We start from the raw sequence: 12,742 nt of genomic DNA on the forward strand, positions 1-12,742 counted from the left end.
TCAGCATATCTGCTATATGGTGAGTAGCAACTATCCTTTCCATAATACTGCTACTGTATATTATGAATTAAATTGGACCCAGCACAGCAGCAAATTCTTTATAAAATCTAATGGTATTCCATCAGGCCCTGGAATCTTGTTGGTTATATGGTAGTGGCTTCAGCTGTTTCTCAATGCTGTGGCATTAATATCTACATCACTCACCTTACTCACCTTTTCAGTGTTACATGAATTAAACTGAGGCAGTAATCCTGCATCTTCCTTAGCAAATAAACATTTGAAAACGAAATTCAGCATTTCTGTTTTTGCTTTCCTATTCTCCTTGGATGAACCCTGCCATTTTGAGTTTCTCTTTGAGGTATCGCACATCTGTATATTTATCTAGGTTTGTTAGTCTGCAAAAATTGTACTGCCAGAGTAACAGAAAACTAATTTTGAAGGTTCATTTCTTAGTATTTTTTGAATAATGGTCTGCTTTCCAAGCTATACAGCTGCAGAACAGTTAATTTTCCCCACTAGGACATACGATATTTATAATTCAAATGACAATAGTAGGTGTACAACTTCTATATTCATGATGCTTGGAACCATGGCCAGTTACATAGCTCGAGTAACACTATACAGGTAAAAGGTGTAAGTATTGTAAAGGAACAATGACGACAACGTGTCATGTTCCAGAGAAGTGTGCGCTCACAGGTTGCAGTGGAGGAAATATTGTACAAAAAGGAAGACAGCTATCAAGTGCCAACTATTTCTGTGATGTATTACCACAGAATTAATGTTTAATTAAGTGATATGAAGTCAGAAAACAGAACTGTGCTTTATTTCAAGCCTGCTCATTTATTGATTTGGGATATACCAGATGAAAGATTCAACAAAATATTAGAGTTCATAGTGATGCAAGATGGCCATCTTCTGCAGCAGCTGTTATGTAAGTAACACATTTTATTTAGCATTTCTGTCTTAAGTTACTCCAAATTAAGAATAAGGTAATTGGATAGATAAAAAAATCTACTCATCAAGTGGCGGCAGAAAAACACACACACACACACACACAGACCATTATGAGTGTTCTGCTGCCGCTTGGTGAGTAGGTTTTTTTACCTATTCAAGTACCTTATTTTGTCAAAAATTGTTTTTTTTTGTTCCAAATTAAGAATGTTAAGAAAAACATTCATGATATGGTCTACCAGATGATTTACCGGTAAAGTAAAACACTTCCGGTGAAAAATTATATTTAAAGTATGCTTAAGAAAAGAAAAACTATGAAAATCTGAAATCCAATCCTCCCCCCCAGTTCCACCCTTACATGTCACACAAGAAAACAGGCTGCCACTGTGCTTCTGTTATATCGTAATTTCTCTGATTCTATGGTTGTTTGCTGCATGGTATGTTTCAAAAGGAAAACAGAATCTTTTACAGTCCTTCAAATAAGGGTACCTATCACTGGAGTTTGTTGAGCATCTATGAAATTACTGTGTGACACAAATAAATTTATCATTAAACTTGTGTTCATTCATTGTGAAGATAACACTACAAGTGTTGTGCAAGGTACACCTGTTATGGAGGAACTACAAGGGTCATTCAGTAATTAAGAGAGACAAAATGGTCTGGGGAAAAAACTGTTAGTAGGGCAAGTTTCTTACTTCTATGGTTTTAAGTTGGCATCACAGGGATGAGCCCTGATCAGCTGATGTATCAACATTGTTTTGTTTATAATCTCAAAAATACATTTCAGGATGGTGAGTCCACTTGAAATGTCCACATTAGTTGAACAACATTTCATTATTCATTGTTTACTTGCTGATGGCGAGAAACCAGTGAATATGAAGTGTAAGACATCTAAAGTTTATGGTGACTGTTGTTTGAATCGTGTAAATTTTTACAAGTGGGTAGAGCAGTTCAAAAATGATCGCGACTCAATGACTGACGAACACTGTTCTGGCCATCCGTTAGCAGTTTCAACTCCGTCACTTGAAAGTCGAATTGATGACATTGTTCGAGCTGACTGCTGTGTGACTGTGGAAATTATAGTTGATAAGTTTCATGTTAGTACTGGTACAGTTCATAACATTATCTGTAACAAGCTGAAGTACCACAAAACGTGCAAGATAAGTCCCAAAGGAGTTAACACGGCTACACAAGGAAACAAGGTTGAGAGTGTGCACAGAGTTAAAGGAACATTATGAAAGAGAAGATGAGCACTTCCTTAACAAAATTTTAACTTGTGTTGAAAATTGGGATCACTATTATAAGCCAGAATAAAAAAGACAAAGCATGGAGTGGAAGCACACCAACTCACCTGTCAAGAAAAAGTTAAAAACCCAAGCAGGAAAAGTCATGTTGACAGTGTTTTGGGATGCTGAAGGTCTAGTTTTTTTGTGATTATCTCAAAGAGCAGCATACAATGAACAGCCAATGCTACTTGGATTTGCTTTTAAACAAGGTGAAGCCAGCCATGAGGGAGAGACATCGTGGGTCTCAGAGGAGAGGTATGATTCTCCAGCAAGACAACACACATCCTCACATTGCTCAACAAGCCCATGAAACCATCGACAAAATGGGCTGGAAAATACTGCCTCATACCCCTTACAGTCCTGATTTAGCACCTAGTGATTTCCATTTGTTTGGTGCACTGAAGGGGGCATTACCTGGGAAGAGGTTCCAGGACAACTGAGGAGGTGAAAAAGTTTGTGGAAAATTGGTTCAAACATCAAGATAGAGTTCTTTGCAGTCACAATGAAAAAGCTTTTAGCCCATTGGAACAAAATGTTCAAGAGGATTATATTGAAATGAAGAAAAAGTACTGTTCTGTACAAATAAATGCTTTTTTCTAGAGACCAATTTGTCCCTTTAATTATTGAATGACCCACATACATTTCTGGTAATTTTCCCAATATACCACTTAGTGGCATTTGACTTTGTCACCTTATCTCTTCCTTTACTATTCCATTTTGTGCCACATATTGAAAGGTGTGACTGAGTAATGATTTACTGCTGATTCTGTACAGAAATTACACACTAGATTTTCTACTGTTTAGTGTTAAGTTGCAATCACTGCACAAAACATCCCACTTCTTAAATTTCACCACAGGTCTCTTGAGAGATCATTTAAATAAGGGAGTGACACACAAACCTTTAGATTTGTAGTCTGGTGCTTAACCAATGAGCTACACTATTCTAGCAGTTTCTTTTTCTTCTTTCATCTCGGACGTTCTATTCTTAATTAAAGATATAAGTGTCTCTCAGTTATTCCCAAGCTTACATTTTAATGCCATACAAACCTCTTGGTGTGATGTAGATGAAACACATGGGAAATGAGATTCTTCCATCTTTATGTTCCATTCGGTAACTATAAACAACAAACCTTGGCTGATGGCTTGGGAGGAGTTCTCTGAGGTCATCAGGACTTACATCCTACGGAAAAAGGGCTTTGAATTAGTATCTGGGGAAGGACAGAAAGTACCAAAATTCCATGCATGTGTTATCACTTTTGTTTAGGTTTGAGAAAATAATGAAAACTGCAAACTAAATAATTCCAACAGTCACTGCATAATGCCTCACTCATTGCATTCACAACACATGGGTAAAACTGCAGTCCAGAACATAAACAGATAAAACTAAAGCAGTTGGCATAGGATGATGAAAAGTGTAAAAGTCAAAGATGTGAAGTGTCAGGATTACGAGAGGTGTTCAATAAATAATGCAACACTTTTTGCTGAATGAAGGTTGGTTTTATTCAGGATTTCAATACACCATATCATTCCCCACTCTTCTGGCTAATAAAACACTATTTTTCAACATAATTCCATTCAATGCACTGGCCTATATGCCCACATGGTAGCACACTACTGGTCAACATCAGATCCAATGTCTTGCTGCATCAATAACCTCCCCATCATTCATGTTCTGCTTCCCATAAAGTATACCCTTCATTAGGCCAAAGGGATGGAAGTTGGAAGGTGCAAGATCCAGACTGTAATGTGGATGAGGAACAACAGTCCAATGAAGTTTTGTGAGCTGCTCTCAGAGACTTGAGTGAGGCCTTGCATTGTAATGGAGAAGTTCATTTGCATTTTTGTGATCATGAACTCATTGCAGGAGTCAAGTTGTTAGCAGCCAGCTGGCACAGGTGAGATAAGACAGGTTTGTGTGAACTTGTTGCAATGACGGACATCTCGCCCACTGACTAACCATGTTTTTGTTCATGTCAGATCTCCATAGACATTTTCTGCAGGCACCTATGAGTATCTGTGAGTCTCTGGTTTTCCACCAAAAAAAAAACTCAATGAGAGCTCCCTGCTTGGAATGTACCTCTGTCATAGACGCCATTTTGAAGGCTACATATAGTGCTGCCATGTGTTTGAACTTCATACGGGCTGAAGCAGGAATATTTTACAATGTCCCACAGCAAATTCCGCATTTTTTCAGTCAAAGTTGATTGAGAAAAAAATTTGTTCCATTACTTATTGAATGTCTCTCCCATAGATTATGGATAGACAAAAAAGAAAATAATGTAGAAGAACAACAGGTGAAGTGGCTGTTCTTTTGTATCAATAACTGATGATGAAACAGCCTGTAGCATTATTTGTTTCAATAAAAATTATACTGATTCCTCTACTGTGTGCATCCTGCAAATGTAGATGTTTTGACTGACCAAGTACTACTTTCCACATCACACTTGTATGCTTTTGTGCAGATTTTAAAGATATGGATACTGCCATTATCCAACACAATAAAATAATGTTAATGGATTCATTGACTGCTTGCTAGAACAATTTAATGTTTATAAATAAAAATCACAAACTGTGGATGTTCTGCAGAATCTGTTTATTTAGTGAATCAGTTTGTGGTTCCCAAGACCAACTTCAGACAATAACTGACTTATTAAAGAAGATACAATACTGCTGAACAACTTTGAAAAGAAAACAACTTGGTAACAAGAATACAAGTTCTAGGAAATCTCTCTATAAAATGTGACTATCTTCAGTTAAATGTAGTGTAGTAAAGATAGTAAACTACATTCAGCAACATATGTTCCTTCAGTATAATTCATACTGTTTTGCTCACTTGGAATTGCAAAACTTATTGTGTGATTGTGAGACATTTGAATTATATGGTGCAGTTTTTATGTGAACCTTGTGGAGAAAGAGAGTTCAAAGTATATTATCAGTGCAGTAACATAAAAAGATTATGTTAAATAGAAAACATTTCCTTTTGTTTTGCAAAACGTCTGAAAGCAGTTTAATATTGTTATCATATTCTGCCAATCACCACATAAAAATTCAGTTAATGTTACAAAAAACTATTTTAACCTAAAAATATCTTGAAGCAAGACTGATTTAATGTGCAACAAAAAAGTTATGTGCCTGGCTGAAGACAGTAAAATTTCTGACAGAGTAAATCATAATACAATGAAAGATAAAAAACCTGACTTCCCTCATCAGGGACTTTCAAATGGACATTTAATTTTGTCTTTGAGTGATGGAAACAACATTCACTATGAAAACAAACTTTCCAAGCGACCAATTGAATGTGAATGCATAGAAACTGAAATAAGACAAGCCATTCTGGATAGTGAAACATGAATGTTATCCTCTGTTCTGACAGTCACAGAAGAGGGTCAGCAGAAACATTAGGATATCAGTATGGGCTCAAGAGTTACTGGTTTTATAAAAACTTGGTGTATACACGTAAAAAAAAAATTGAAAAATGTAATTAAGTTATACTAATCAGAAATTGAAAAATCAATGCATAACATTTGGTGGTGCAAATGAGATATATAAAAATGAACTTACGGAAGCACCTCGGACACAGAAGGCACCCTTAAACAGACTCAAAAAACAAAAATTTGTTGTAATAGGCCTTACTCACAGGTACACGTGTATGATCCAATAGGCTGGTCATGTGTAAATGAGGAAAACCAACAAGATCTACCAAAAATATCTGCAAATCTATGAATAACATGTTCTTTCTCAGAACAGTTGACCTGGAAAAAATGATGCTTCAAGAAACATGGAATGCAGAAAGAAAGAAACCTTGGGAAGTTAATGAAAACTAACTTCAAAAACAGTGGCATACGTCATCCAGTATCACTAGAGACAGCAGAAGACAACAGAGAAGAGGTTTCCCTCAAGAACACAAGCAGCAGTGGGCTACTGAAGATAAGCCTGCCTCCTGTCCATAGATGTCACAGATGCAGCAGCTGCAAGTGGAATAATTTTGATGGCACTGCCAAAGGAGAAAGTAACAAATTCAGCAGCAGTATCATTATAGTCTTCAGAATCAGCAGCTAGTGCAACAGCAGTAACAGCAAGGAATGTGAAAACCAGGATGCGGTGAAGTGGGGGAAAAGGAGAAACAGTATTAGTGGGAGCAAGATTTCCAGAAGCTGAGGAGGAATCAATGGCCACAGTAGCAGTAGCATTAGCATTAGCAGCAGCAGTGTAAGTAAAAGGACAAAACCTCCTTACCATTTAAAGGGCTTTTTGATAGAAAGAAGGAAGAAGAAATGCCCAAGTCAAATAACTTTAACTAACTGACAGTCTTTCACCAAAATGTTCAATCAATAAGGAACAAAGTGCAACAATTAGAAATTAAACTTACATCAGCTTAATGGACACTAGTGCAAAAGAACTGAAACTGAATACATAGTTTTAACTTCTCATCAATCAGCATATTACTACAAAAGATTATTAGAGAAGAAAAATATTTCAAGCTGTCACTGACAGAGTTAAAAAAAAAGACACACACACTTAAAACTGACTACTCTGTGCTTATTAGCACAGCTATGTCAATTAACTTTTTCGCAAAATTAATGCAAGTGCTAGATAAGATATGTACACCTGAAGGACAATCTCTTATTTGTGAAGACTTAAATAACAATATGATGAAAGTGGATGAAGTTAGCAACAGGTTCTTGAATACCTTGTACCCATCTCACAAGTTGTGATCTACCCCCTCCTTCCTACTTGCAGCTATTGTCCACATTAGTCTTTTATGAAGATTTGAGAGGAGTGAAGATTACAGTAAACTTTCTAGTTTACTTGTCCTTTCATGTATAGTTGGCTCCAGTTCTACTTGTATAGGGTTCTGATTCTTGAAGCTGAAATTCTCACATCTTAGGTCCTCATCATTGAATTGATCTAAATAAAGTTGAAGATTGTTGTTGCAGAAGTTTTGTTGTTACATTAATATATTTTGCCACATTTTAGTATATCATACAGTCTTTTGATTTTTCACATTAACAAAGCCAAAATTACACTGTTCGCACAAAATACAAAAATACGTCCGATCACATCAGAGGCATGCTTACTACTACTTCATTCAGCAGAAATAACAATATTCCAAAGGGTTTACAATTTTTCTTGATAAATGAATTTCTATTAGTTTTGATTATTATTTCATAAATGAATCCAGAAATAAACATAGTAAACGGAACTAGATTTTAAGTGTGCCAAATAATTTGTAATTTCAAATGCTTCTAAAAAATAATTTTAACTGTACATTCAGAACTTGTATTTAAAGATTATAGCATCCAAAATAATGTAATTCCTTTTCATAAATTTTATGCTTGAAATATAACACACTGTGTATAAATATAATAGAGGGAAACATTCCACGTGGGAAAAATATATCTAAAAACAAAGATGATGTGACTTACCAAACGAAAGCGCTGGCAGGTCGATAGACACACAAACAAACACAAACATACACACAAAATTCAAGCTTTCGCAACAAACTGTTGCCTCATCAGGAAAGAGGGAAGGAGAGGGAAAGACGAAAGGATGTGGGTTTTAAGGGAGAGGGTAAGGAGTCATTCCAATCCCGGGAGCGGAAAGACTTTCCTTAGGGGGAAAAAAGGACGGGTATACACTCGCACACACACACACACACACACACACACACACACACACACACACATATCCATCCACACATATACAGACACAAGCAGACATATTTCTTTAAATATGTCCCCCTAAGATAAGTCCCCCTAAGATAAGTCTTTCCGCTCCCGGGATTGGAATGACTCCTTACCCTCTCCCTTAAAACCCACATCCTTTCGTCTTTCCCTCTCCTTCCCTCTTTCCTGATGAGGCAACAGTTTGTTGCAAAAGCTTGAATTTTGTGTGTATGTTTGTGTTTGTTTGTGTACACTGTGTATAAAATTATATGAAAGTTTCCAGAAAAGTAGCTGAGATAATACTGAGCTGCCCAAAATCCAAAAAATAATACTAGTATTGACAACTACTGCTGAGGCAAAGTAATGCTAGAGGAGGATATCCCATTACAAATTGCTACAAGAATAACCAGACACTTATCTTACATTATTGATCACATAAAAACTTTGAGATGTCATATCATTATTGCAAAAAAGAGGAAGTAAAATATGACACATTATGAAGGAATTATCCAAATGGGACAGAAATCAGTACATGTGATGTACATGTACAAACAAATGATTACTTTTCAAAAAAATTGGATGATGTATTCAAGTCAATGAGCTTCACAAACAGAGCAAGTCAACAACACATTGATCCACTTCTCGACCTTACATAACCTGTTATTGACAGAGTTGTTGGATGTTCTCCCTATGAAATGAGACTACACCCTGGTTGTCGGGCCGTATGGTGGGCAACTGTAAAGCTGGTATCCAACCATTGTCTGGGGCACCTCCAGAACATGTTTGGCAGAATCTCATTGAGTGGAGTCGAATTGTCTTCAGTGATGAGGCCGAATGAGCAGCAAAGGCATGTCTGAAGACGCCGTTGACAGTGGTGGCATACCAACCACTGTCCACCGCTAAGGATAAAATTGGTGGGTTCATACATCAATTTCAGAGTAAAATGCCAACTGCTCTCCATGGTGTTCCAATGTGTCTGCTAAATGACTGTATTAACAGCATAAAAACACCCCTAAGAGATGTAATAAATGAGTCGTTCATATCTGGTTACTTTTCTGATCAGTTATACCACACAGAATTTCCTTCCATCCACAAAGGAGATATAGAAATATAAAGGGTTAGACATCAGTTTCAAGAATAATAGAAATCAAAATAGAAAATGGAATTATGGGTCATTTAAATAAATAACAGCTTCTGTGCAAGGAAAAGTTTATAATCAAGTCAGGAAAGAAGATAAAACCACCAATGGCAAAATTTACAAAAGTACTTTTAGAAGGAAAACATGTAACAGGTTTATCCTAGATCCTGGTAAAGCATTTGACATAGCTGATCGCATGTAAACTTGAAGCACTGGTTATAAGTGGGCTGTAAATAAATGGTTTAGGTCTCACCTAGCAAACTGAAGGCAGAGGCTTAAAATATACAGTGAAAAATCTTTCAGACCCAGAACATTGGTGTCACTTGACAGAGAGTGAATAGACCTAATACTGTTTCTTATTTATTTAGATATAGTGCATCTGGAGAGATGTCGATTTTGATCCAATGACGGTGTATGCCACCTGAGGGTAGTGAATGTGCTGATAATGGTTTCATCATCATCTGATAACAAATGGCATAGTTACCAGAGCATCATTTGCATGTACCCTGTAATAGTGAATGTCACATGAACATTTTAAAACACATAGACGCAGCACAGATGCCCGCCAGGATTGGTGTATCATACAAGCAGAAGCGGCAGATTGGGCAAACACACAGACAAGTTTCTGGATGTCCCTGTAGCACAGATGCCTGCCAGGATCGTCGTGTCGTAAGGGCAGCAGTGGCAATTTTGTGCAGCGACCGCAGCACAGATAAGTTGGCTTGTGGGCCCAGATGCGTCCACATGAACTGTTGCAAATGTTATTAACAGTGGATTCTTTTTTGTTTTATTTTAAGGTGCAAAAACAACTAGGGTCATACACACCCACGTCAAAACTGTAAAACACAAAAACAAAGAGAGGAGTTGAACATGACTACATGTCAACCCCAGCTGATCGAAGGGAGGACAGCAAGGACATGGAGAAAGGTCTATAAAGTATGCAATACAGAGACGGAGGTCCAGAACTAAAAATTAAATGGCCTTTGCCATATTGTGATGATGGATAAAAAGTAAAACGCGGTCAACAGCCCGTGCATCATTTGCTATAACGGCCAGTAGCTCAGACGGCAAACACTAGCAGGAATGTAAGCCATTAAAAAAAGGGCTTTCCATCAGGAAATGGCAGACAGATGAAAGTTGGACACAATGTGGTGGGGAAGCACCACTTAACAAATGGTGATGCCTAAAAAGACAGTGCCCACGCTGCAACCTCGTTGAAATGACCACCTCACGGCAAGGGGGCCGAGAGGAGGCCATCCAAGCCACTGGAAGCAGTGGGGTTACAGACATGCATTCCTGTATCTGGTCTTCCACTCACGCCACAGCGTTTACATGCACAGCTATCCTGATACCAGTGCTCAGTACATGCAGAATGTTGTTAGCCTTGGACTTGTGCTGTTCTTGCAACAGAATGGTAATACGTTGTTCCAACAGCATTAATGCTTGCCAACACACTGCCTGTGAAACTCAATGTTCTCTGCAAGGTGTGAAGCAATTTCATGGCCAGCACGATAACCCCAATCGAGCATGTACGTGACAAGAAGTGACTTACATGATTCGTCAACCAACAACTCTTATAGAACAACATGAACAGGTCAAGCACATGTGGAGTAATATAAACCAGAACAGTATTCGCCATCTGTACAATCGACTGGATGCCAGAGTAAGCGTGTGCATTGCCACCTGTGGAGGCTGCACCACATACTAATATGGGTGTTTCAGCATGAGTAAATTCCTGCTATCTAAGAATCTCCTGCGCTATTGATCCATGAATGTAATCATTTCATATACTCCACATGTACTGTTGCAACAATAAATCTTGGATGAATTGCAAATGTCTAAAGGTGGTACTATTTATTTATCTTTTTCCAGGCAGTGTATGTACATCTTCCCTGCAATAATGTGTAAACATTCATAATTGCAGATCTATTGCCCATTGGCTTCTGTCTTGGGTTCTTTGGCTGATGCTAGCTTAACAATTTTCCTGATGTTTTGCCAGGATGAGTGATTGGCATTGTCAAAGGTTCACCCTCCACTGCCAGCAACTCATGCTGGAAAAACACCAGGAAAATTGCTAAACAAATGTTCCCCTCAATGTATCTCACAAGCTAACCACTGCACCTAGCCAACAAATCATTCCATGTGTAGTAAGAGGCAGTGAACATCCACAAAGTTATTTGCAGTTATCTCGAAAACACTGAGTATCTACCTTATAAGACTACAGTGTGATAGTCTTAAACAACTTTATGCTATCAAGTTGTCATGGACTGCTAAAACACAGGGAAAAATAGTCACAAAACTAGGAAGAAAGAAACTAATCAGGAGTGAAATCAGAAAAGTGGACATTATTTAAGGACAACAGAGTGCCACACAAGATCAAATTACAAAAGATGGCCAACAATTTATTCCAACATAGATGAAAGGTGGCAATTATTTAACAAATATATTGAGGGAGAAAGAAAAAAGTTGTGTCAGTTTGGCAAGGAGAATCTTAAATAGAACACTGTAAAACAGTTAAACAGATGGTGCAATTAAGAGCAAACAATAACTGAAGCATGACAGAATATGTTACCCAAAGAAAGACTAATCAGAAATGTCTTAGAGAGGTTGTGAGGAGAAATGGGGAAAACTTGATTTGAGAAATCAGTTAAGATGGCAGCTAACACAGTAACTAATGACAAAGAAATATTGTACTAGAATTTCAAAATAAGCATTAAATCTACAGCTTCCATTAAGCCTAAAATTCAGAACTGAAAGCTGAGTGAGAAAAAGAGGTTACATATCAATAAATATATTCTCAGCAGTTTTAGGGGAAGCTTTCAGATCTATAAACCAGGCAAAAGAACATGGAATACATGTTAATGGAATCTGAACCATCTTTATTGATTGCTTTTAGTGTAAATAAACTGTAATAACTAAGAGAGGGAAAACAGGAAGTTTGAAATCAGGCCTGAAAATCAATTCTAATAAGACTAAATAATGTGCAATAAAAACATCTAAAACAAAGAAGAACAAACTATCAATGAAGTCACAGACTCAGTTGATGAGATTTTGTATTTAGGGCAGCTGAAAACAATGGCTGGATTAGCATGGAAAGCAAGCAACTCGAGAATAAAAGTGGCATCAGATATTTTTGATACACAAAATAGCTTGTACAAATCTAAGCATCCAATGTGTCAAAAGGAAAGGTTCCAGTCAGAGTTTATTACCAGATTCCACTTATGGAATTGAGAAATGGTCTTTTAACATATAAAACACTCAAAAACTGAGGGTAGCCTGTGAGCTGTGGAGAGGTGCATGCTGCTGAGCTAAAACATCCTGACCATTACCCACCCCACAGTGCTCAATGGCATGACGGGCACACAATGAAGTAATACCAGTAAATAAGTGGAAAATGAGATGAATGGGAAATCATTCTGGCAATGATACAGACTTCAAATGTGGAATCAAGTGGCTTCAGTAAAGGGTAGATTGTTACGGCCTGGCACCTGGGAATGAGCATCTCGAAGTGGCTAAGCTGGCCAGATGTTCCCAGGGTACCAGCACAAGTCTACATGGAAAGTTGTCAAAGGGCAGTGCAGCTACAAGTAGGTGACAAGATGTTGCACATACATGCCTCATCAAAGAGAGTGGAGGACAGAAGCATGTCTGCTCTGCAAATCAGCACCTGTGGCAGAACTGAAAGCAGAGTAAAGTGTCGA

General features: G+C 37.6%; 1 protein-coding gene across 1 annotated transcript in view; it reads right to left on the bottom strand.

Moving 5' to 3' along the window:
* LOC126416137 (glia maturation factor beta) overlaps positions 1-12,742 on the bottom strand; it is a 37,490-nt gene that overhangs the window by 7,387 nt on the left and 17,361 nt on the right. The window contains exon 4 of the mRNA XM_050083678.1: positions 3,285-3,417. Within this exon, the coding sequence (XP_049939635.1) occupies positions 3,285-3,417 (133 nt within the window). The remainder of the gene's footprint in view (positions 1-3,284; positions 3,418-12,742) is intronic.

The sequence above is a fragment of the Schistocerca serialis genome, chromosome 8, assembly GCF_023864345.2.
Source record: "Schistocerca serialis cubense isolate TAMUIC-IGC-003099 chromosome 8, iqSchSeri2.2, whole genome shotgun sequence".
Classification (NCBI taxonomy): Eukaryota; Metazoa; Arthropoda; class Insecta; order Orthoptera; family Acrididae; genus Schistocerca; species Schistocerca serialis.